This window comes from Oenanthe melanoleuca, chromosome 3 (genome assembly GCF_029582105.1).
Source record: "Oenanthe melanoleuca isolate GR-GAL-2019-014 chromosome 3, OMel1.0, whole genome shotgun sequence".
In the NCBI taxonomy this organism is placed as follows: domain Eukaryota; kingdom Metazoa; phylum Chordata; class Aves; order Passeriformes; family Muscicapidae; genus Oenanthe; species Oenanthe melanoleuca.
In genome coordinates, this window is record NC_079336.1 from 20,421,096 (window position 1) to 20,447,886 (window position 26,791).

At 33.0% G+C, this 26,791-nt stretch overlaps 1 protein-coding gene across 1 annotated transcript in view; it reads right to left on the bottom strand.

The window, feature by feature from the left end:
- The window catches only part of CSMD1 (CUB and Sushi multiple domains 1), a 1,037,656-nt gene that overhangs the window by 14,176 nt on the left and 996,689 nt on the right, over positions 1-26,791 (bottom strand). Inside the window, exons 55-66 of the mRNA XM_056488498.1 lie at positions 23,599-23,787; positions 21,863-22,036; positions 17,721-17,903; positions 16,869-17,045; positions 15,729-15,908; positions 14,244-14,417; positions 13,143-13,316; positions 10,664-10,737; positions 7,589-7,700; positions 6,337-6,516; positions 4,621-4,665; positions 592-753 (exon numbers count right to left, since the gene is read on the bottom strand). Coding sequence (XP_056344473.1) covers positions 592-753; positions 4,621-4,665; positions 6,337-6,516; positions 7,589-7,700; positions 10,664-10,737; positions 13,143-13,316; positions 14,244-14,417; positions 15,729-15,908; positions 16,869-17,045; positions 17,721-17,903; positions 21,863-22,036; positions 23,599-23,787 — 1,824 coding nt within the window. The remainder of the gene's footprint in view (positions 1-591; positions 754-4,620; positions 4,666-6,336; positions 6,517-7,588; positions 7,701-10,663; positions 10,738-13,142; positions 13,317-14,243; positions 14,418-15,728; positions 15,909-16,868; positions 17,046-17,720; positions 17,904-21,862; positions 22,037-23,598; positions 23,788-26,791) is intronic.

A 26,791-nucleotide genomic window follows, 5' to 3' on the forward strand; every position in this document is an offset into this window, starting at 1 on the left:
AGTGTAGTTCTCTCTGAACTCTTGACCTTAAAAGATAGTGATAGCTGATAATGGTTTTTTCAATATAACTGTGATGAGAGACTAAATCTGAACTTCACAGTTAGATTTGCAGAAAGGAAGGCATGATGTTGATTATAAGGTATGCATAATTTACGATGTTATTTAATTATCTTTGCCTATTTTATGCTATGCCATAATTAATACCACATTGTTTTAAGATAGATATGAATCGCTATTGATTGATTGAGCTTTCCAATGGTACAGTTCTTAATATGTCTGTATTATGCTTTGTCTGCCACTTCAGTATTTCCTGTGAGTTCAACACACCAATGCTATCCAACAGTCTGAGATGAATAAACCCTACTTCAATATCTATTTGAAATATAATGGTTTCAGTAGATAGGTGACTGCATGTGAAATGACAGAAGCCTGTGCAGAACATTTTGTTAGAACCTCTCCTTTTGCAAATGAACAATTTTTTAAGCAAAAATATAAAGTTTTTCTTTCATTATCCATTTGAATGAAAATGCATCAAAACTGACAAGATTAAAAAAAAACAAAACAGCTTCTTTAACCAAATTCTGAACCTACCTGATAGTTTGAGTTGTATGTTGGATGCCTCAATGAATGTGGCATTCACTTTGCTGCTTGTAGTATTGAACCAATCAACAGTGAGAGTAGCAGGCTGTCTTTTCCCTAAATATTCATAAAACCCTTTCCACAGCGAATTTATAAAAAACACATCTGAAGGAACTAAATAAAAGGAGGGGGGAGAAGGGGAAGAAACAAATGCAGAAGTAAACTACAATGAAATAACAATCTTTCTAGCCAAACTTATGGTCGTAATATTTTTTAGACAATCAATCCACTGTTGTAAGGACATTTTATAGTAAAGATTTCAATAATACAGACTATATATCTAATAACCTTTCAAAACAGTTACCTATAATATAATACACCTGTCCATCACAGTATATGTTCTCAAATAGTGTCACACTTTAGAGCTTATGTGATTCAGTGAATGTCCTCATGACTATGAGAAACAATAGACTCTTCTCCTAAAGCCCTGTACCTTTAGGTATAAGGAAATAAATATGATATTATTCTGAAACCAAAGATTTCTGGAAGAAAACACTCTTTTAGGCCATCTCTTCTCTTTCATGGATCTATTGAGCACTGTGCCTGATTTTCAACTGACTATCAAATGAATATTCAACTGAATTGACTGAATTTCTGGTACAGTTTTATCAGTCATTTTTAGACTTCAAAGTTTTTTTCATACAATATTACTGCACCTATGCACAGTGAAGTTTTCAAAGAATGAAACTTTTTTGATTTAAAATATACTGCCATTTCTCAGCAACTGCAGTTTGAACTATCTGAAGTAAAAAACCTACAAAATGAAACACGAATTATTGGAAGAAGTATATGTGTTTGGATTATCTATTTAATGTGGTTGGTATCTTTCCTCTCCACAGAAAAAAACTATTTAGATATTAGATGTTGTATTTTAAATTGTTTAACTAATCACATCATATCTTGACAAAATGACAGCCCTAGAAAGTATTAAAGTTTACCCTTACTATTCATGACTGTTACAAATGATTCTTTCTAAATAGCTAAAGACTGACATTAGAAATGTTTCACACTCTTATAGTTAAAATATTAAATCAAATAATTGGATTTATCTTTGCATTTTGTCAAACTCTGAGCAAATATAAAGGTAGCTGTCTTTATTGAAGAAAATTGAATATTGAAGAAAATCAGTGCAGGTATTCTCTGTATCAATTAAAAAAAAAAAATCCATGGATATTTCCTCCTCTACCTAATCACTTATTCCAAAAATGAATCAAAAAAGAAACCCAGGGCAACAATACTTGACATGCAATACATCTGAAAATCAGAGAGGTGATTAGTGGTTGAATAATTAATAAATAACTTCTTCCATGTCTTTTGCCTTTAAATTGTGCAAAAGTCACAAGTAAATGTTCAAGCTCAGTGTGGAATGCTTTCAAAACATCATCAGCATGTTATTGGTTCTATCACTGGATTCCAAATGAACAGAGACCTATTAAATGGCTTTGAGTGTAACAGCTTTGAATAACTGGAAGTGTTCCATTTCCAAAGTAAAAGTCAATGGGACTTTACACAAGGTTACCTCAACTTACTACCAAAAATATGAAACATTTCATTTCAGTTGGTATGTCAAATCCTTAGAATTTGTATAATTTCTGCAAATACATGGATTCTGTAAAGGGTCTTTCAGACTCTTTTCTCTAAGCATTTCTCATTTTTTGCTAAAATAGTGACATAGCTGAATTTGAAACTTGGTATTCTAAAGAGAAATATTACAATTATTTTTATTTGTCTGTGTATTTAATCGAAATTGTGTGGCTGACATATTCCCATGAAGGTGAACATCCAGTATTAGTGGTATGAACAAGAGAGGTACTATGTAGGACTTTTTAAAGGACTCCATAGTTTTATAAAGGACTCCATACTTTCACCACATTTCAGCATCTTCAGCACACAGTTTGTCTAACAGCTCTATCACTAATAGATGTTAAGCTTTGCAAAATAGCACCACTGACTCAGTATTTACAGAATTTGCACTTGCTGATGAACAGCATCAGTGAATCAGTGGGGGGAAAAATTGTATCACTGCTTCCCCAGTCATGTTTTTTTTAAAATGTTAAAACACAAGTGCTGCAATCCCCAGGGATGCTGCCTTGGACAGGCTCTGAGACGATTGTGCTGAGCCCTTATGAGGTCCCTGCCTTTCCCCCCTGGTGGAATGCAGAATGAGAAAAATGAACTGGCTATTAGTATTCCAACACTGCACTGGCTGCACTGATTGTTCTCAGAGCATGACAATTGGGAAAATCCCTGGCTGCTCATTAAAAGAGCTTCCTAACTATTTCTGTGAGGACTATACAAAGCTGTGAGAACCGTGGAAACCAAACAGAGCAATATAGTTCTTAATTCTCACATGGATATTGTAAGAATCCTTTAGTTGCAACTTATACTCAAAAATGTAAAAATGCCTACTATTTCTTATGAAGACATTAACTCTGAAAAAAAAAAAAACCCAAACAAAGAAAAAACCACCAAAACAATAATAACCATAACTTGCATTCAGTTGTCTAAAAATCAGAATACGAATGTATTTTCAGTTACAGAACCACAGTTTACCAATATTAGCTTAATTCTGTTCAAAATACAGGTAGCAGCACATCAAATTGTATCAGAAGTCATAATAACTATGCAAAGAAAGCATTTCAAAATACATAATGTTCTGTAATGAAGGGAATTAACAATTTAAAAACACATAATAATACAGAACTGTTTTTTGAAAAATCACTTAAAACCTTTTCTTCTCAATTACTGTCATTTGTTACAGTTTCACTTTTCTGTTTAATATTATTGGCATTTCCAATCACAGAATTTAATCTTTTATAATAGCTTTTAAATAGTACTTATCAAAACTAGTTATAAAGGACATGATATTGTGTGAATTGATACTGACACTCTGCATAGTGAATATATTTGGAAACTAGGTCTACATTTCAATTTGGCATTGAAACTTCAAAATCTGTGTGGTAGCAGAGTAATGCACACCTTAGGTGTTTGGTGAGGTGAAGCCTCCAATAAACGAGGACTTTATATTAATTATAATGAAGGAACACTATGTCCTGCTTTATTGTGAATCTGCACAAGTAATGCATTTCAGAAGAGCTCATTTATGGATTCAGCTGACACTTTCACTAATAAACTCTCCAGGAAGGTTAATTATTAGCAGAAATACCTTTTTATCCCATCTATTCTACAGAGTCCTGTGAATTGCCATGAGTGTGAACCATTAATCTTATTTTCCCTGCAGCTTTGCTAAAAAGCAAAATATAGAATTGCAAGCTTATTTATTTGGTGACAAACTCTGCTTATTGCTAAATAAGTTAATAAAAAAGATTAGGAATTTCATTTTCTGAATGAGGATTTCTCAGATACATTTGTCTATTTTGTCACTGGCAGGAGAAATAGGTTAACTGCAAACATGTTTTCATGAGGTGGCATAGAAAACACTAATGTTTGCCTGCCTTGACATCTGCCTGCTGGTTCACACTGTTTTGGAAACCCTGTCTGGAGTACATGGAGAGTTTCTGTGAAATGATGGCCAAGAATATTTCCAAAGCTGTTTTTAGGGTGAGTTTTTTTATATTTCTTACAACACATGCAATATAAAGGGCAGAACTGTAACTGACTCTAATCCCTGCAATTATAGTATACACTCATTGTAAGGCTCTCCATTATAGCAATTGCTCTGATATAAAACTACATCAAATCTGAAGTTTGTATATATAAACTTATTTTGTCCATTTGAGAAAGGATTTTGAGCAATTCAGAAAATTGGCACTACATAAATTTTAAAAAAGTTCTTCATGAAAGAATTTCATAGAATGGGTTTCACATGTCACCTGTTATTATGAAAGACCTCATCATTTATATTCCTCAGAAATTAGTAACAAATCACTAAAATATTGGAAATAGTTTTATTATCCATAACAATCTTGGGTGTAAATCAATTTAATTTATTTAGATCTAAAGCTCTTCTTGTATACAAACCTGGAGTTTTAGTTATTGTTTCATTAACTTCTCTCACTCCTTTACCTACAAGTAAAAAGACAAATTATCATTTTCATGAACATATTTGTGTGGTTTTTGTATGTTTGTTTTTTTTTTTTTAAATAGAATGTTAAAACCATACCTGTTGGATGCAATCATCTTTTATCCAATAGAGTCACTTTTAAAACAGAAATATCTTGAATACTTTACATGTTTAAAGCTATCCACTTGCACAAAAATATCAGAAAATATTTATGTAAACAACATTTTTACTGTGAAAAGTTGTCTGGCTAGCTAAGTATCTCATACATTTAGGGTTAAAATGTTTATATCAGTCCCAGTGCTATAAAAGAGAGCCTTATAGAGGGGACAAATACTATATCTAATTATGAATAACAATATTATATTACATATAGTAAAAATTGTGTTAAGATTGATGCATTTATGACACAAAGCAGCAAGAGTCAGATAGCTTGATTCATATAACAGGATCAGAAACCATGAGAAAGAGTAACAATTTGTGAATTTGCTATATTCTAGTACACTCAGCAAAGTTACAACCATTGATCCTGATCAAATTCTGGACTCATCATCTTTTTGCACATTAGCAAGGATCGTGTCCCATTGGAAGACTTGTTCTCGCATATTTTTTTTTTTTTTTTCCTCTTTAGGAGCAGAAATTCACTAATTAGACTGATCAAGTGCTAAGAAAGCACAAAAAGTGTAGGATGCTCAATGAGAATTATACCTAAAGACTGTAACCCAACCTTAAAGAAATCTTTACTGCATTTTATCTTCAATAAATAAAACAACAAAAAAAACCCCAAACAAAAGATCATTTATCTCAAATTATTAATTATGCCATATCTATGAAAAATTATGCTTCAGGAACACAGAATAAAGATAAATTCTGATATGTAGATCATATGAAAAAGCTGAATCAAAGAAGTCTGCCTTTTCATTAAAGAAAAATAAATATTGTTCAAATATCGAAAATATTCAATACACTTTGATATCTTAAAATTAAAAATCATATGGCAAAAACTTTCCCATGGCATCTGACCATTTGTTCACTATTCATATTCTAAAAATAATTTTATTTTATTTTTCTGAATTGATAACTAAGTAATGTTGATTTACATGTGAAGAGCAAATTCAGACCTCATAACTGTATACTTAGATCTACTCTAGAAAACTACATGAAAATTACACTGATATAAAAGTGCATTATAGTGCAGAGACTTTTTTCTTATTTTATTGTTATTTTTTATTTTATAGGATATCCTTAGACTAAAAGCATACCTGCATGAATCTAAAAGTTAGGATATTAAATAACTTTTCTTATTCTCATAGAAAATCATATAGTAAGCACTGAATACCTTGAAATACTATTTAAAACTGTGACATAAAGATAAATGCAGTTAAAAGTAGTACTTTATATCGTTTAGGCTTTGTTTGCTGTTGTTAAGGGTAAATATATGTATGTATGTCTGTGCACTTGAACACATGTATCCCCTTTTCTCCCTCCATGAGTTCTAGATGTTATGTTCACCTCAATTTCTTCACAATTTCTTTCAGAAAATAAAAGTTGTTGCTCCGTGTGTGTCATTAAACAGTAAGTGGAAAAAAATTGATACCATTAAATAAAACAAAAATGTTAGGGAAAATTAATTCAAACCGAGTAGGATCCATCAAATCACTTGAGTAATGACTTACTTTTACAAATAGGTGATTTTCCTGTCCATTTCATATCTGGTTTACATGTCCGATGCTCTGATCCACCCGCAAGAAAAAATCCTGGCTGGCAGGTATACACCAAAGTATACCCTAAAGTAGGAAGATCTATTGCTTTCACATCTACATGTGCCGGTGTTTCTGGCTGCCTGCAAGCATGAGCTGCAAAGGGGTTTGCACAGTTAGAAAATCCAGTGATAAGCAGTTCCCACAGAATTAGAGTATTCAATTTGAAATAAATGCATGACAACTCTGGATAGTTTTTAGCAATGTCAAGTAGCTATTACTTGTAAAAATAACACTCAGAGTGTATGGTTATATTATTGTGGGATGGAATGATACTATCATGTATTTTTAAAGAATAAACTGAAATAAAATCATGCTAGGAACCAGAAAACAATTAAAATGAGGGGAAGCACATGCCATTGTACATGGTACAATGATTGGTCCCGTGAATTATTGCACTGTCACAGCTTCAAGCAGCACTTCCACTCTGTGTTCTGAAAATTAGATTGGTTATTGTGATAAATAAATGCATTTCAATTGAAATAATGGTTCCACAAGAATGTTTTGTCATAGAACTTTGACTGTAACGGATTTGGTTATTCAGTATGCTTCTTTCTCTGTGCCACATAGTGTTCATTTTTAACAACCCAAAGATAATTTAAAACAGGATAAGAATCTAAGGTCATTGTAATGAATTACTTTTAGCTTAGGTCAGTGTATTTTAATAAAATAGTTATTTGATGTCCTCCAACTCACTCAGAGCTATAAGTAGTTTGCATAACCATGCATGACCCAGAAAAAATGGGTTTTGTTGAGTTCTAGTTTATGATTCACAAAATATTAGGCAACAAAATACCTCCATGCATATTTCAGGGCACTTTCCATTCTTTAATGATTCACTACACACACATGCACAAAAAATAAAAATCTGGCTTAATTAAAGTAGCCAATGCAGTAGATTAACTACAACAGATGTTCTGAGCAAAACTGATTATTGTGACCTTCATTTAAAAAAAAAATCTGAAAAGTCTTCCTTTGAATTAATACCCCAAATACATCTTTGGTCTTTGAACAGGAAACAACAGCAAATAAACATTTAAAAAATCTGTTTTAAATAAAGTTTCCCATCCTTGTAACAAATAATTGGTCATGAATTTCAACATGTATTACTTCAAAACTCTTAAAATTGCACACTGTTCTAGGCCATTTGAATGGGAACCAGACTTACGAATGCATTCAGATTGTATGCCACTCCAGGTGAGGTTAGCAAGACAAGAACGAGTGGTAGATCCCTGAATATGATAACCTTTTCTGCATCTGAAATAGACTGTGCTCCCAACCTAAGGATCAAATCAGAATGTTAGACAGAAGCATGCATTGTGTGTAGTCAGATATCAAGACAGTGGTAAGTAAACACTTTTTTTCAAAAGTAAAAATCTTTGCTTTTTACAGTTTCTAGAGTTGCATTATTTTTTATATGATGAAATGGTTGACTAATTGATTCTTTTGTGATCTTATTTAAAAATAATATGTGGAAAAATATTGACAAGGCTGTTTACATGAAAGGAGGAAAACTATGATATTCATACATTTCTGCTGAAAAGTTTTTCATTGTGAAAGAAGCAAACTAAATGCTTGAGATGCCTCTCTTTCCTGTATATCACTATATTTCAATAGAATTTGACCATAAAGTCACTTTCAAAGGTTGTTCATTGTGTGATTTGACTAAATATGGGTTTTTTTAGAGTGAAAAGGAAAAAAACTATGAAGAAATGTTTTATCAACAAAAACTTTCATTAGAGAAAACTCCAGGTGAAAACTTATTATACTGCATTTATTACTATAAAGTTTTATTTGAGATGTTCAACTAGCAGAGTGAAGTCATGGAAAGCCTTCCTATGCTCAAATATGATACGACCTTCCTCAAAAGAAAAGGTAAAATAACTGAGTAAATGCTCTTTAGATCTCAACTGGGAATAGAAATCCATGAAAACTACATAAAAAATTTCAGGTGAGAATTTTCTCAAAAGATGAGAGATTTTTTTTCAAAAGTTCTAGTAAAATGAACTTATTGATGGTACTGACAAAGTAACCATAATGTAACTCCAGTCCAAGTTATTTGATACGGGGCTAATCAGTAAAGTAATACTTTTGTTTTATAAAAAATCTTAGGACTAATAAATAAATTCGACAAAATTTACATCATTGACAATTATATTGCTTTAATAAAGTGATAAATCACAAACACAAGTTGCAAATAAGTAGTGATCAATGTAGTAAGACGTTGCAGTTGTAGAAAGGGAGATAGCTCTGCAATGCAAATGTCATAAAAGGATTTCAATAGAAATTAAAAATTAATATCTTCAAAAGTACTACCTGCTATCTATACACTCAATTATATAAAACCTGCTTATCATGACAGATGTTTAGCAAATGCACACCATTTCTCCCAGAAGTAGTGTGGGAAAATCAATTGTGCTTTTAAAGGTCATATTACTGATATTGCTCTGTCTTTCTATCTATTTTTAAACATATCATTATCCTGCCAAGGACACACAGCATGTCTTTAGTAGGGAGTAGAACAGTGTGTGGCTAGCCTTGAGTCTAAGCCATCTTACTTGTGCCAATTCTGGTATCTGTCAGTAATAATGAGATGCAAACCTTTTCTCAGTGCTTCAAAAAGACCAAGCAAAAAGTAACATAGGTTTAAGGTAATTAAAGAGTTACAATGTTTTTTTCATTTTACTAGTAAAGGTTAAAAAGAAAGCACATACTCTGTATAATAATTGGATGAAAAACGTTGAGGGCATTCATAAGTCACAACATAGTGAAGCACAAAAGGCAAAGAATATATGGGGCAAGACAGGATGTTGGTAGACAGGAAAACCCCACAAAGATCTGCTGCCTGTCATCAAACTGTTCTATAATGAGGAAAGACTGTGCAAAAGTGTTTGATAGAAGCTTGGCTAAGTCTGGAAGCCTATGAATAATGCATGAAAAACCCCAAAACAATCTAGTTCCATAGCCATTAGAGAGGTCTGTAACTTGTGGTACAAGATAGCATTCTGAGAGTGAACACATACTGGAGAAAGACTTCATGCAGAGCAAGAGTTGCTATGGCCTCTAGAGGTGAATGGGAAGAGAAGATCATTCATGAGCAGGAACGTGAACAACAAACAGTAGCACAGTGAATCGGCCAGTACAATTCTGTTTTTTAAAAACAATTTCTGAGGCAGATAAAAGGGGGAGGAAAAAGAAAACAACCCCCTGATAAAATTAGGTGCAAAGGTTGGAGTTGTTTTTGAAGAGAAAATGGGGACAGGTACAGGATCAAGATGAGACATCAGAAAGGCAACTGCACCTATTACTAGAAGGAGAAGCACCTTGGGTAAGGCCACAAGATGTGGCTCAGGGAGAAGTGCCTCAGTGTCTGTTAGCCAGGCACAGAAGGTGGAGAAAAGAGCTGACAGCCACAGCAGCAAAAGACAGAAAAATTGCAGGAGAGAGATGCTACCAATAACCAGTGGAATTTACAGAAAGGACTTTTTGGAAAACAGTTATACTAATTTGGCTGCAATGGGTACACTGCCATAGGCTCAGAAATAAGCAGCAAACCCAAACATTTGAATTTTCAGTCACGCATATTTATACCTGAAAATTCTATCCACACAACGTTTATCAATCTATGTAATTACTGGATTGGTCATTGTTGCATCTACAATTATTTCCTCAGTCACTTTTCTGCCTCTCACTTGTTAAACTAACAACCTGCAAGGAATTTGGAAATTATAGAGAGGCTATTCATCACAGAGAACCTGGACACAACACAGAATTATTTTATCTTATCTGACTGAATAAAATATAACATGAATTTCTAATTTAGTAAAGCCACTTGCTGACTTTTTGTCAAGGACTACATGGCCTTTGGATCACACAGGTCTTCGGTTGTTAGGTATTTACTGACTATTCATCAATGTATAAAAGAATTATTACTATAAAGCAAGGTAATTATATTATGTCATATCATATTAAGTAATCAATTTATAAATAACCCTCCCTACTGAAGTCTCCTAAAGGATTGAACACATGATATATTGCAGGGTTAGAAGCTCTTTCTTTAAGCTGAATGTTTTAAAAAAAAACTTGGAATGAAAAATGAGTTTTTATTAAAATAGGGTGGAAGTTTCCCAAGGTTTGCATCAGACATTTAAGACTACAGATAATGTCTCTAGTTAAATTTCTTATGTAATTATTAAATACATTTTAATTTTAGAAAGCTAATAAATAATAATTTAAAAATTACCTCATAACCTCTGGAACTATTTTGTATTCCAAAATGTGGAGTACCAGGGTCAGTACACGTATTGTGAGCTGGATCTAATGAAAAATGTGAAACACAACACATATATTATTTTATGGAAAAAATACTCTAAAACTGTTTGCAATGATTAAATAATTTCATCAATGTCTAGTGATGACAAAAATTCAATTTTTAATTGAATGTGTGCTTTTCTATATATTACACTAATATTTCCAACTAATTTATCAAGTATATATCACAGTAATTTGCTTCAGTACATTGCCATTATTTTAAAATATTTTTGGAGGTGTTTCTAGTAGTGCAGATTTTACAGTTATGATTGCTATAATTTTTAGAAATCTTATCCTTTTAAATCTCTTTGAATCCATAGTATATTTCACTATTCACAATGCAGTTGGAATATATAGAGAAATCTTTAGAAATATGTATCTTTTCTTTGTTTCAAATGAACCACTTAATGGTAAGTATTTCTTAAAAAAAAAACCCTCAAAATTAAAAAAAAAAAAAAAAGGAAACCAACCAAAACTCCTCAAACCCAAAAAATCCCACAAGCTAAAAAAACCTCAAATCCATAATCAGCCTGCTTTCTTACACCAAGTAAATACTTTTTATTTTTGTACAGGCTTTTTTTCTATGCCACAAAGAAAAATTTCTCAGTTCTTGTGAGAATAAAACTCCCTCCATGAAAAAAGCACATGCCAACAGAGTAAAAACAATTGTTCTGTTTCATGAGAGTAATTTAAAGCAGTCTGAAATTATTTTTGCATTCAGTAATGCTGATATTCTGGTCGTGGCTTTGGAGTTGCCCAGTCATATCCACCAGTTAGACAGCATAGAACTTCATCCAGTGAATTTTTCTGTAGTACGTGATTCTCTTTTGGCAACCAAGTCTACTGTGTGCTGACACTGAATTATGAAGAACACATCTTGTGACTATACTTCATCTGTATCAATTTTTAGTTTTCTGTAGAGCAAAAGTCGAACTTATCATTTGCAATAATATGATATTTCATTTCACTCTTGGCCAATTCCCATTTTCAATACTGACCATCAGTAGAGCATAAAAATTCAACTGGACTGGTATTTACCAAAGGCTTCAAAAGTTAGGTGGAAGTTGACCTAAAGTATAAGAATAAAAAGCAAACACGCTCCTGACATTGAGATGATTGAACAGCTCAGGAACTTTTTAAGAATTATTAACAGCTGGAATTCTATTTCTAATAATAGACACATGAAGCTGAATTGAATTCTTAAGATAGGTCTCATCTGAAGAACCCAAAGCAAGACTTCTCAAAGTATTCTGAGGAAATCTTTGCTACCCAGAAAGAGAGAAGATTCCACTATATTGTATTTCTAGGTCTAGTTCTCAATGTTGTTCACTGCACTTAACCTTCAAATTGATTAGAAATTTTATCTGTAAATATGTTAGATGATATATTATTTTTCTTCTACAATAACATAAAACCTGTGATGTAAAAGAAAAGCTTGTATCTTTGATGAACTACTTTCCATTTGCTTGTATACTGTACTATATAAAATATAAACAGAAATGTAATTATTACATTTTTAAACTTGATTTTTTGCATCAGACCTGAAAATTCGTTTTTTTAACTCCTCTTGTCTCTGTAGCAAAATATAAGTGTAAGATGATTGCCCAGTTTGAAAAAACTACAGGGAGAAGTTTTGAATTCATACAAAAGAATTCTGCTGACTGTTATGTCTTCATTTAAAAATACAGGCTGCTTTCAATGATCATGATTACAACCTTTCCCAGTGTGCCCAGCTCTTTCACAGCCAATATCTCAGCCACAACAAAATATATGAGTGGCCCACGATCTACATCTGAATATCTTTGTTTAGAAATATCAAAGAGAATTTTTTATTTATAAAACTAAAATATTTTTTTCTAGCAAGTCACCCAAAGTGGGATCAAATTCTGATGTCAGTGGGAGTTAAAGGTGTCAATCTGATTGAGGTAACATGCTAAAAGCCTACCAGTAGAATAACAGTCAATGAGAAACTGACAGTATTTGGGAGTTCAACAGAATGAGAAAATAGCAGAGATGTACAAGCCACATTCATAAAGTTGAAAACACTTTGCTTTAGGATCGATCCTGAAAAATGCTTTTAACTCTCCAGTGACAAAATCTGGTCTTTAATCTGCCAAAGTCTTCTTCATATCCAAGAGATTCTAAAAATAGATGGAACAAATTTATACACTTGCACGTATTGATGTTTTGCATTTCCAGCAGACAAACAGCCATATAAATTTGCAAATTACTTCATATGTGATTGTGTTTATCCTAAAGTTTTTATACTCAAAATATAACCTTATTTAACTAGTTCTTCTTATATTACACAGACCTTTTCTATACTTGGATAACTAAATGTTAGATTTATGATGGTGAAATAGTTTATCAAGAATATTCTCAGTAGAAAATGCATTAGTAGTAGTTGTTACCAATGCATGTTGGCTGAATTCCACTCCAAGTACCATCTGCTTGACAGAATCTTCTTGAAGAGCCTATCAGAATAAAAGGAGGTCTGCATTGAAAGCTAACTTCAGATCTGTAGGTGAAACTTTTTCCATTGAGGCGTCCTTCTGCTGGAGTACCAGGATCACCACAAAACACAGCTGATACATAAAAATGAAAAGAAAAAAAAGTATTAAAATCTGCACATGATTTAACCTGAAGTATTCTATATTGTTTTATGTGTAAGGCCGGCATACTGGGTATGAGTTCATTTATCTGTTTAGGACTATAGATCTCCTAAATTCTTAACAGCAATTTAAAATAAATTGTCACTGTTATAGCTATTGTAGGCATAAAACTTAACCTGGAAAAACAGGCCCTTTAATTGAGACACTTAAATATTGATTAGATTTGGATGACAAAGTAATCCTGAAGTAGACAATGCTAAATTGCAATGGCTAAAAATAAAACCATTTTTCATATCTGACACCCTCAAATGAGTAGGCTGGAGAGTTTTGCCCTAATTAGATAAAAGGGAAAATGTTTATTAGGTTCCTAACAAGATTTTGAACACTCAAATAGTTGAGTTGACAGATTCAGAAAATGCAGAAAAACAAATAAAAGCAAGATATGAGGGTATGTACTCCCTTTCAGAAAGAAAAAATTGCTAGAAAGGCTATGAGCTATGAGCTTAAAAGTTAGCATCCTTGTTTTCCCCTGTTAATGGAAATGGAAATAGGAAGAAAAAAGGAAAAGTTTAAGGGAATATTTCAGTCATATGAACCACAAGCCAAATTCAGAACATCCAGTAGAATTACCAGTAAGGCAAATGGTGATGGGTCCAATTAGATAACAAGAGATGAGGGCGACTTTCGGGGAAAGGAAAAAGACTGTGACCTTTAATGGGCACAGCCACTCAAACTTCATAACAAGGTAAGCTTTTTGGTACAATGAAGGAGAATCCTGCAGTAATTCATATATTACCTGATGTAGCTGAGCCATTTTAAAATTGTGACTCTGTGACTGTAGCCCAAGACAACTGATTGTAGCCTTGGTGAAGCTGACACAACTGTTCCCTGAAAACTTACGCAAACATTGAGGGATGTCTCCCCGCCAAACTCCTCGCCCTTCGCAGGAGAGAATGGCTGTGTTGGACAGCTGGTAGCCTTCTGCACAGCTGTAACTCACACTAGCACCCCAACGATAATCAGATCCTTCCACTTTCCCATACAGCACTGGTGGAGGGGGGCCACAAGTAATAGCTGTGTCAGAAAAGTAAAGTTACAATTTCAAGAACTTATAGGGTTTAGGAATATGTAACATAACACACACTCATACATTTGAATCTAAAAATGGTATTTCAGACTTTCCAACAAAGCATACCTGTGTTGACAAAGCAGCCTGTAATAGACAGAAAACTAATTTAAATACAAAAATAAGGGCTCTGGATTTAGGAAGTCCCTGTGTGCTAGGTTGCTAGAAGCCCGAAGAATACATAGCTACCTAGTTTTATATTTTTCCCTATATATTCATTACCAGTTATTTTTGGCAACAGGTTACTAAGCTTGGGAAATATTTTCAATAAATATTATTTCTTTCAATAAATAAGTTTTTATGATTCCAAAATTCTAAATATTTGCATTTTCTTCTAAACTAATTTTGCAGCACTAGTGAATATGACTGTTCATTCATCTGCTCATTTTCTAAGGCCTTCCACATACAATGATAATTAACTTTATTAGTAATTAGGGGCTAAGAAATTATTCTGATGTTTTCCACCTTCTGATAAGAGTGCCCAAAATGATGAAACCTGGAATGTCCAAGTTTACATTTCCATATTTCTTTTAACAATGAACACAACCATAAAATTGCTCAGGCAGTAATTTTCATGACAGAAAATGCAGTCAGTTGAATACATATGCCAAAATTTAATTAGTAGTCTAGACTTAGATATCACAGTGAAGTGGTGCTAGGTGAGTTGGTAGCCTAGGCCTTTTTATAAGCAGAAGATGCCCTTGGCTGTTAAATTTATTCTCTGGTCTGCTGAAGTTGTGTTAACAATTTTCACCAGGCTGACTTTTTTGTCTTTCAGCCTCATCTCCACTATGACCTTCCTGCTACCACTTGTAATTAGCTATTTGTGAAGCGTATTTTTGGCTGTTTATGATGACTACACTACTGCAACAAGGGAATCTTTCACAGAAAGCTTGGTTTGCAGAATCTTGGTTACAGAACTTTGTCCATCTAATCCAAGAGAAATGTCCCCAAAAGGAAAATGGGTACTTCATTCAAATTTTTTTTAAACTGAGCACTCCGACAATCTTCCTTGAAGATTGATTTGATTCTCCTTTAGTCAATAATGTCACTATTTTGACTGCTATTCTACCACAGCATATGTGCAAAATAAATATAAATTCTACAGAAATACTTACCTAAATGTTTTAGTTGCATTTGAAACAATAATTGTTCTAGAGAATATTTTAAATATTTTTTTAATAAATAAAGACACCAGTGAGTGAATATCACATATGTGTCAAAACAATACATGTAAAATGTTAAATTCAAAAGCTCACCTTTGCAAATTGGTTTACTCTGGTTCCAAGTGCTGTCTTTCACACAACGCATGGTAGATGAACTTGCAGGTTCCATCAGATATCCTGGATTGCACTGATAGCTGACTGTCTTATTAAAGGTAAAATCATTTCCAAACTGAATGCCATTTGCTAATGCACCTGGATCTCCACAGTTAATCACTAGTGAGGAAAAGAAAAAAGGAATTTTTTAAAATAAACAGATAAACATGCATACCTAATGTTCTTTCTTTTAGTTTACAATACAAGAAAAAAATCTGTTTCTGTCAAGAAAAGTTATCTTTCTGAGGCATTTCAATAGGATGGACCAAATATTGCTTTCTTTAACACAGTAGCCTGGTCTGGCATGCTCTACAGCTACTGCAGGCTGCTGCTGGTAGTTTTGACAGGACGTTTTCTACCTTCATTTTTGTCACATCAGGCCTGAAGTTGATGGTCAATGCAATTTCAGCAGAGTTATGAAATGCCTCTTTTCCCCCCCTTTTTTATATTTCTTTTCTTTTTTTTGTGTGTGTGCATATAAAAGCACTGATGTACTGTGAGTCTGGCCTTGTCAGTCAGGCCACTAGTCCCACTTGCCTTGTTAGCACTCCTTTGGTCTCTGCTCACCTTCCCTGATGGAATAGCCCTGTCTTGCTGCTCCCTGATTCTTGGTTCTGAGCAGAATGATGATTGATCAATTCTGACTCATTTGGCTTACAATAAAAACTGGCACAGTAATATATACAATTATAGAAGATTTGATTTTGAGCTACCAGAACTTCCTACTCTAAGGATAAGCCACAAGGGAAAAAAAAGAAAAGAAAATGCTAAAGGAAACTCTAAAGGAACAGCTAAATATAACATTATTCTAAAAAATATTAATACCATCAAATTGACATTTCTGAGGTCAACAAATACAATACAGTTACCTATAAAGCCATCTTAAGAAGATAGGTCTGGAAGCATCTAGCATAGTATTGTAAGGGTATGTACCTTTAGATATATAGAAAAATTCATGTATTACAAGACAGATGAATGTGGAAAAATGTGTTATTTTATCTATCAAAACAATCATTTTCAGTAGGAAGCCTGGATGACTTACTATTTTAAAGCTTTAGGGGTAGAAAATTTATTTCTGACCTGTGCAGTCTGGAGCAGTGCCAGTCCATGTCCCATTAGCAGTACAATGTCTAGTAGTTAGCCCTGAAGTTTTGTAACCTTCCCAGCAGGCATAAATGACTGAGCTGGAGAATAATATTCCATCAGTGTATATTATCATACCATTGGCTGGCGTGCCAGGGTTGCCACAAGATACAGCTGCAAAGAAGAGATTGATTAAAAAAAAGAAATGCAATTTGATGATATGTGATAGCCTTCTATTACTGCTTTCCAATTTTAACTGCATAAAAAATGTAAAAATTCTTTATTATGTTTTTTAATCTTATTTTAAAATGTGATTTTCAGAAATATACTCTTTTTTATTTCTTCTGAAAGAGGCAGCATAATAATATCAAATTAGAGATTGATCTAGCTTCTGTGGAGAAATATGTATTGATGTATTAATTTATATGTAATTTGTATATTAGTTTATGCAACCTTATTTTATAATTTATTCAGTCCTTTATGCCCATATATTACATAGAAAGAAAATATGAAAGTATTTTATTGTTACAAAACATGGCAGATTTATTTATCACTCCATTTTCATACTTTCAATCAAAAGCATTTGTTTAGTCTTACATTTACCTCAGGTATCTGCTATTTATTTTCTGGCTAATTATTTTTTAACTAAAATTATTTTCTCAAAAACTTATTGCAAATATATATTCCAAAACTTTAGTTTGGATTTAAGTTTTCAAGCGAAGCATGAACTGCTTGCAAGCTTTCTGCAGAACTGAATGAAAGCATATTTCTGCCTAACAAAAGTTTTTCAAAGAAAGAATAAAAAGTCATTAGAAAGTGTGTCAGTAGTGTCAAAATGCCAATGCTTACCTTCACACATGGGCTGCACACCTGACCAGGAGCCATTAGACAAGCACGTTCTCTCTGCAGACCCTCGCAGCTGATAGCCCATTTCACACGAGAAACGTAGCAGACTTTTTGTTTTGAACTCATCCCCTAGTCTAGACCCGTGAGCTGGTACTCCTGGATCATCACAAAAACCAGGATTATTTCCTGTAAAACACAACAGAGCACAATTATTGGCAGGGACATTATGTGCAAATGTAGTGGCAGTGAAACTACTCTCTGGTGAATAGCGCCACTGCATTGTTTCCATTAAAATCAATCCCTTTTCTTCAGTGTTATGGTGTGAAACTAAAGTCAAAGATGAAAATATATATCTTTTTACTCAGCTTCTTCTTCTCAGACCTTTCTCTCTCTTATCCTTATTGTTTTCTCGGACCAATACAGACCTAAACCCAGAATGTGATGAAAATAAAAGCTAAAAGACAATGAGAACACAGGAAGCACCCCTGTTACTTTTTGTCAGTTCAACAACTCCGTAGCTTTTCATTTTCTACATATTGTGTTTTGTTGTTTAACTTGTAGTGATATCTCCTAATAACAAGAATTAACAGAAAGAGTGAGGAGAGCCATATTCAAATTTTTAGGAAATGTATTTTAAATACACATATCTACAGAAAATCTTCTGCCCATCTGTGTCTGTCAAGAAAGAAAACATTTCATAATTATCTTTATCCTCTAAATTTCATGCAAATATTGGTTACAAATTTAGAAGACAAAGGATGTGTTGCAAGACAGAGTGCTCAAAGATATCCTAAGTCAGTCAAGTGCTTTATCACATGAAGTGGATGTTACAGGAGATACTATACAAGATGGTTAAGGAAGCATGGTCTCAGTACCAAAAATTTATTATAAATTTTGGTATAAAATTATATATCTCCTCAATACTTTTGTGTCTACATTGCAGCTAACAGCAATATTATCCTTTGTTCCCACTTTTGAATTATATTTCTAAACTCTAATTCTATTGAAATTGAATTGAAGTTTTTGATTTTGGGCTTTGATTTTATTTTTGTTTTCTTTTTTTTTTTTTTTTCAAAATATATGTAAATACTTTAATATTTTGAAGTCTGTATATTCTTAAATGGGTTTTTCTTCATAGACATCCCTCTTATACAAAAGATAGAAGCCTAAACACAGAAAAACAATACCAAATTTTTGAGAAAACTCAAATAGCTCATCTAGAAATTAAAATTTTCTTATATCAGAAGGCATGAATAAGTGTATGTCATAAGGTTTAATTATAGCAAGTATGAGTGTATGCAATCATAATTTCATACTAAAGAAGGACAAGACAGCTCCTGAATTCAAGACTAAGTTGTGGGCTTTAATTGTTTAATGCTAGCTTCTTCTTGAATATATTGCTCGTCACCCTGCCCTACAGCATTTGGATCTAGATTTCCTGTGTAAACACGTGTTTGTAAACAGTGTGAGAGTCTTAAGTCGACTGGTACAGTAAAACTCACTCTTCAAAATACAGTGGCTGCCTCCAAACTGACTTGAGAATGATCTCCAGCACACACAAACTTGTAAATTATTTGTGTGCTGTTTGATAGACTGCCAGGTGAGATGGGTAAAAATTACTCTGGGGCAATTCAAAGAGTATAATGGTCTCAGGGATCAAGCACTGTCATCCATGACCTATGCCCTGGCACTGCTACACAGCAGAAGTCCAGATATGGCCTCTGGATTCTATCTGCTTCCACTTACTCTAAAACATTACTATTTCACAGACATTTCTGTGTCCTTAAAATGTGTGAAATACCATGAGGACTGTGATTCAGGCTCCCACTGTGGCATGTTTATGGCATGAAACAGATATATCACATATACTTTGGCTTGTGAATGCAAGGGGACTTTTCAAGGCGGAATGATCTATGATTCTGAAAATTTGATGATGTCTCACTTGCTCTGGGATTTTGCTGAGGGAATTATTCCAGATGAATGACTGGACATTTATGTTTTTCTTGGACATATCTAGTTTTGACTTGGAGAAAATTTGAACTGGGACCATGAAATGTTATAGTCAAAGGGTATAGACAAAGGCAGTTACAGTAATATGAAGGTCTAGACCCCATTTTATGTAGCAATGTAAAAGAGTCAATATCCATTATTGAAAAATAAATGTGTTGTTTTAAACAAAAATGTCAACTATTGCTTAATTCATGAGATACAAAAATCTATAATTGCAACAGGTCCCAGATCATATTTATAAGATAAATATCAGATCATATTTACAACATCATAGAACCAGGCATTCAAAAGAATATTAATATATAATAAAGAAATGAATCCCATTCTAAAAGAGACTACAGGTTTTAAGCATTATATTTGGACTGTTTTTCATATCACCAAAGTATAAAACCAATTAGAGTTCTCAGTCATCCTGGGAAAAATCATTCTTTCACTGACATTACGACAACAAATTATTCATATTAGATTTTGATGGATTAATCTCCTGAATATCTAACTTGGAAAGTGTAGTTCTTCTTACAATTCCAAATGAGAAATGAGACAAGTTTTTAGGGTTTTCTCTGGCTTTTTTTTTTTTGGGTGGGGGGGGGGGGGGGCGAGATTTTCTTTGCTCTTTTTTACATTGAGCAAACAGACAGATTTTCATTTTCCTAAGGAATCATCTTGCTCTCAAGATAGTAATCCATTTTGTTCAAAGCTAGAAAATGTAATTCTGCATAAGTGACAACATTTTAGTTACACTATATATATGTTCCCCACCATAAGACACGGGTGCTGGGCTTTTTGTTTTCAAAATCTATGGGTCTGTAAAACAACAGTCATATTCATGACTGAAGATACTGAAGAGTCTCAATTATTAGCAATTAAACATGAGATTTTTTCTTGTGGTGAGAATTGTTGGATAACAGCACTAGATTGTTATCTGACAATTCAATCTTGATGCAATTTCAGATCTGGGATATTATGCTGGATAAAAAGGTGAAAGTGACATACATGTGAGCTTAAGATAAGCAAGGAAAGATTTCCTGCTGTGCAGAGATTTCTTGTTGTGTAGGTCTAGGCATAGAGACCACAATGGCAGTGAGATCTAGCAGTGTGAGAAGAATCTAAACTATTTCTTCCTTGAGCAGCAGAGAGCAGAAAAGAAACAGTAGTGATTTAAATTCACTTCCTTTGCTCCATATTTCAAATTCTGCTCAGCATCCTTGCAGAATTATCCTTGCAGCTCATAAATGCACCATTTACAATGAACGCTTATTCAGAACTTTTTCAAAGTACTGAAAATAATTCAAAGTACCTTACACCTATTTAAATTAGGTCAAATCTGAATTGAACCACATTGAATCACATCAGTCCAATAGTGGGCATATCCAATGGTTCAAGAGAAGTTATAAGACTGTATAATGGGTGATTATGAACCATTTTTTCACTAGGAAATTTTCTTAAAGCATTCAGGTACTTGCTTTTCATATATCAAAGTGAATATACTGGTTTCCCTTACAAAAGCTATTAATATGCTGTGGGTGTCCTTAGTAACAAATCCTCTCCTGAACTCTTCACTTCAACAAAACCGTGTGATGTTTTATGTCTTCTTCTAGATTTGCATAGTCTGGGGGATATGAATTGTTCCTATACTTCCTGACAGCACCAAGAACATGTCAGTCATTTACAGTGTTTGCACATTGTGACAATAATAAAGTATATATCTGCAAGAGAAAAGAGGAGCAAAATGTACAAACTTTACCTTAATACCTTTGCTGTGGAGTTTCTTAATGAAAATTTTCTGATGTAACAACCTTTACTTACACAAAAAAGTGTTCATAAGAATATAATGTAATACATGTGTCCTTTTAAAGCAAAACTTGACCAGGTTTGAAGCACTGTTTTGCTATATCTTCTATACATTGCAGCATACAACTAGAGCATGTGGCTGAGGAGTAAAGTTGTGAAGTAATGACAAAGAGAATGAGATGATTATGAGAATATTTAAGAAATAGCTGTGATACAGTGGAGTGGCTATTGGAGAAATTAAAATATAACTGGAAAATAAAAAAAAAAAATTGGCTAAAAATATGTGTGAGAATAGCCTTGCTCATATGATAAGGTGACATTTAGAAAATGGTTGGTTCAAGTACCTGAACAGTGAGGGAGGGTCCCACTCCAGTGGCTGTCTTCTTGGCACTCCCTCGTGGAATTTCCTATCAGCCTTCGACCCGCTGTGCAAGAATAGTGAATTATGGAGCCATATGTAAATTTGTCTCCTGAAAGAATTGCATTTGCAGGTACCCCAGGATGTCCACAAGAAATGGCTAACAAAGGAAAGAACACAACATTATGAGACGTTTTCATAGCGCAGAAAGAAATCTCTTATAACCTTTAAATACAAAGTTGGTTCCACAAAAGATATATTTCTGTCTGGATTTCAACTCTTACATAGCTTCAGTTTTCTTATTGCTATAGATGATTTATTGGCAATTTGTAAGATTGAAAACAAAACTGTGCATAAAACTAGCCTGTTCAGTTTAGCTTTTCTCTAAAAATATATAGATTTCTTTCCTCATTCATTTCTGTTCATGATCCTTCCCTACAAATAGTACATTTCATTTTGGTTAGCAATAGGAAGGAATACACTAAATAAGGCTATTGCTGTAATGTACCTGCATATTGCAGACATGATAATGTAAGTAGCTTTAATGTATCTACAACTAGGTACAGTTTAAGAAGCATAGTGAAATAAAATATTTATTCTGTTATATTTTATAGCAATGTGATGAGCTAGACTGAGCAAGAGAAAAATGGATTACTGACCATTTTTATGATTTTAAATTATACTTATTTTGCTAAGACACAAGAGGGAACATGTTTGCACCAGTAAATATTCTTGCCAAACTAGGAAAAAAAATGCATCTATTTTATATTTAAAATGGAATATTTTCCCAAATTATTTTACTACTGAAACATGAATAAACCCACTTTTTCAAGTTATAGCACTTATTGACAGACATTGAAAGCATAGATTGTTGTGAAAAAAAACAAACAAAACTCCTTTGTTAATGTGAGTATTAGATATATAGCAGTATGAAAAACATAATAAAGAAATAAATTCAACAACCTAGTGACATTTATTCCTCTGGTATATAAATGTAAATCCATGAAATAAATAATTTTTAGTAAAAAATTATAATTCTGTAAAGAAAAAACTTTTTAATCATCTGATGTGTTTCAAATTAAAACATATTTTCATTTTATTTACTACTTATTATTGCATTGCAAATCAGAAATCATGTATTGTAATTAGAGAAGGACAATATCTCAATGGAAATTAAACTCAGGTAAACTGCTATTTTGTAAAGATTTGCAGCTTATTGATCATAGAAAACACTAGAAGATTTCCTCCCTCTCTGAGGAGAAAGTGATGGAGAAAATAAGAAGTGATGCTACTAAAAGAACCTCTTGTGCAAAAGTTTTCTATACAACATTTCACAGATTAGTTGTCAAATATACACTATAATAAGTCTGAAAAAAATAGAAATATCTGACATAGACATTAATGGTATTAGACTATCATTCTAAATTATAGCAAATAATAATAACTTTAGATTTCCCTAGCTGTTTCCAGATACCTTAACAATTCACTGATAGAGGAAATTAATGTTGATTTTCTGGCATTTGAAATAATAGTTCCACAGCTCCCTGGAAACACATTTTTAATAATGGTAAGTTGCATGATATTTTGTCTTAATGTTTTCTTGCCGAGGTGTACAATTTGCAATTTATTGATCTTAAAGTCCACTTTTTTTCCTTTATAGATGGCTGCGCTTCTTTTTTCTATCACGATTTAAAACCATGCACCACTCTAATGGATACTCACATAGACACTTTGGTAATGATCTGTCCCACAAGCCATTAGCTTTACAGGTCAGTGCAGATGAGCCCAAGAGATAAAAGCCCTTCTTGCAGTGGTATGCCACGCTTGTTCCGTACTTGAAACTTTCCGGATAATTCTGCTGCCCGTGACGAACTGCATTCTCCACAAAGCCAGGATCAGAACAGTTCACCACTGTAAGACAAACAGAATTCATCACTGATGCATAACAGCAATATCAGAAGTGTAGCAATGATTTTCATTACTTCACTAGCAGCTTGGGATAGTGGTTTATCTATGGTTCCTTTGTGGGTTTTATTTGACTTAAATATCAGAAATATTGACCCCTAAGTAAGACTCTATATATTTTTCCTTTGCAAATAATAATGCAGTTTTACTCCAGTTCTTTTAATTATCTTGGACAAGATACATAATATCAAGTATACAGGTGGTTCAAAGATTAAAAAGAAATTGGAGGAATTTTTTATCATTCCTTTGGTAGGCTTAGTTTGGTCTTCTACATAATTTTTATGTGAAGGAAGAGTATATAGTTTAAATAACACTTTGACATTTTCTTTTTTTCAATTTCCTCTAATGGGAAAAATTGCTTCAAATATTAAGGACATTTTTGCTATTTATGTGTAGAACAGAAAAAGGAAGACAGTGAAAAATCAAATACTTGGTAGGGGAGCAGGAGTGAGGGTAAACATCAAAAAGCATGAAGTCATTTTTTCAGATAGCCATAAAAATGCTTTTTATCATAACTGTTTAGTCTTTATATAAAGTATAACTATCTTCCCCATTTCTTCATTTCATACTCTGGAGTGAATGCAGAGTCACAGAATCATTTAACAGCTTGGGTTGGAAGGGACTTTTTCAAACACCAATTTTGCTGTCTGTTAATCTGAAAACTATATGAAAAGTTACAAACACTTACTCCACTCCTCCCCTGTCTTCATTCTAAAGATAACAGTATAAATAAACTATAAAAAAAAAAAACCTTAAAATATTATTAGTATCATAAATTAAAGGTCATCAAAGGACCTTGGGAATCTACCTGTCAAGTATGTAACCTAGTTCAAATGAGTTTTCATGAAAAAGAAATCAATGGAGAAGAATATAGATAAGATTATCATTTTAGAGATAAGATATACATAGTCCCTAATGGACTGCTTTTTACTCCTGAATAACTTTTATTCAAAAGCTTAAGTTTTATGATACTTAAATTTGAATGTGTTGATTAGATAATACACTAGAAAAAGGCAGCTTGTGTAAATACTTATTCATTGAAGGGACATTACATTCAATCAGCTGAAAAGTACCAGGATTTTAGAAAAATTCTAACATCCTAATATTTAATCTGGAGAAAAATCCAGTTGTAATTTATTTATCCTTACCTTTTAAAGCCATGCTCTTAAAAGTGTTAAATGTTCAGAATTTTAACCTCACAATTCTAAACATATACCTAGGTCTAAAGAATGTCTCATATGAATCTAAAGTTTTCCTTCACAAAAATTAATTTAGAAGTGATATTTTGGGAAAATAACTCTTTTTGGCATAAAGAACCCCATTTTTTATGTACCAATTGTTAATAAAACACTGACAATACAATTACACAGAAAAGTCAAATATATTTTTTAAAATTTGTTATTACAATAATGTACACGAATCATAAGAAAGGTATTACGTAGAGTGATTATGTTCAATGAGAGCCTTTTTTGTTGTTGTTGTTCCTGAGTAGTAATAAAACTTTAGATTCTCCTAATTGAAACTATTCCTATTTGTTTTATGGTGAATATTATAAAATAATTCACCAGAGAAGCCATATTCAGTTTACATTATAACAGTTTATATTTCATACTAACAACTTTTATTTAAACATGGTATTATAACCATAACATTTTATACAGAAATCAGATACATACAAGTTAAATAAATATGTGTTAACACTAAATTTCATTGACAGAAATAAATACCTCTTTAGCTATTGACTTTTTTTTCTGTCCCATAAGGCACAGAAAAATATCAGCTCCTAATATCTCACTGCTCTTGGAAAGTTGTGAAAAAAGAAGACTCTGTCTCTGTACTTGCTTTGAAGAACTCCAAAAATCCTTTTTTTTTCTAGGGATCTCTACTTAAGAGTATTATAAAGAGAAAATGCTTTTTTCTTTTACATGACACATTCTTTGTTACTACTTTTTTTTCATGGTTACTCATCTTTGTCATCTAAGTCTAATTCTTGCACTGGCAATGTAGCTATCATTGTAGAACAGAATACATGTGAAAGTCTGTAAAATATACAGTCCACTGACAGGATGCCTTACCAAAAAATTAAGCTAGATCTGAAGAAGCTCATATGCCTGTACTCAGTGCAATCCTTTCTTATAGAAACTAGCACAGTTCCCAGAAGCAGCACATGCTGCATTCTAATTAACCCTGTTTCCTAGGCAATTAGATGTGGTGTGGTGCTGGGTAGATGCTGCTGTAAAGTTTCTGCTTTGGGAACTAGCCCGCATCCTCTGCATAGTTATAAGTTGCCTTGTACAAACACATCCTTAAACTTAATTTTTACACATTCCTAAACATTTGAATGCACATCTGTATCAATGTGAATTAAAGAAAGCCAGCTGTTGTTTTCTGGCATGAGGCCAGTAGATGATGCTCAGTCTATGCCATTGTGTGCTGCTACCCTCCAGAGCAGGGTGAGCTTCTCTGAACTGCTCATGAAGAATGATCCTCCTGTCCATACTAACCCCTGGGCCATGCTCCAAACAATTCCTGTGAATGTGCCACTTAGTTCAAATGAAAAACCATCTAAATAAGTAGAATCAATTCAGCTCCCATGGCAGGCACTGTTTAATTTAAAAATACAGATAAATTTAATTTCAAACACAGCAGTGAATATTTTGAAATCTTTGTATTTGCCTAAAACTATTTTTATGGCAATTTGATTCCCAATCTCACAATTACACAATAACACTATTGTGATCCGTCATGTAAAAACATGAAGTCCAGAGTTGTATGGAATATTCATACCGGTAGAAAAAAGAATTCAGGTCTTCTTGAGACCAATGTCCATGCTCTACTCAGTACACCATTTTGTAATGTAATGTCATATCAAAAACTGTGGCAAAATAACACTTCTCCATTCCACTGCTTAGCATTTACACCTTCAAGAGCAGCTCTTTCCTTAAATGAT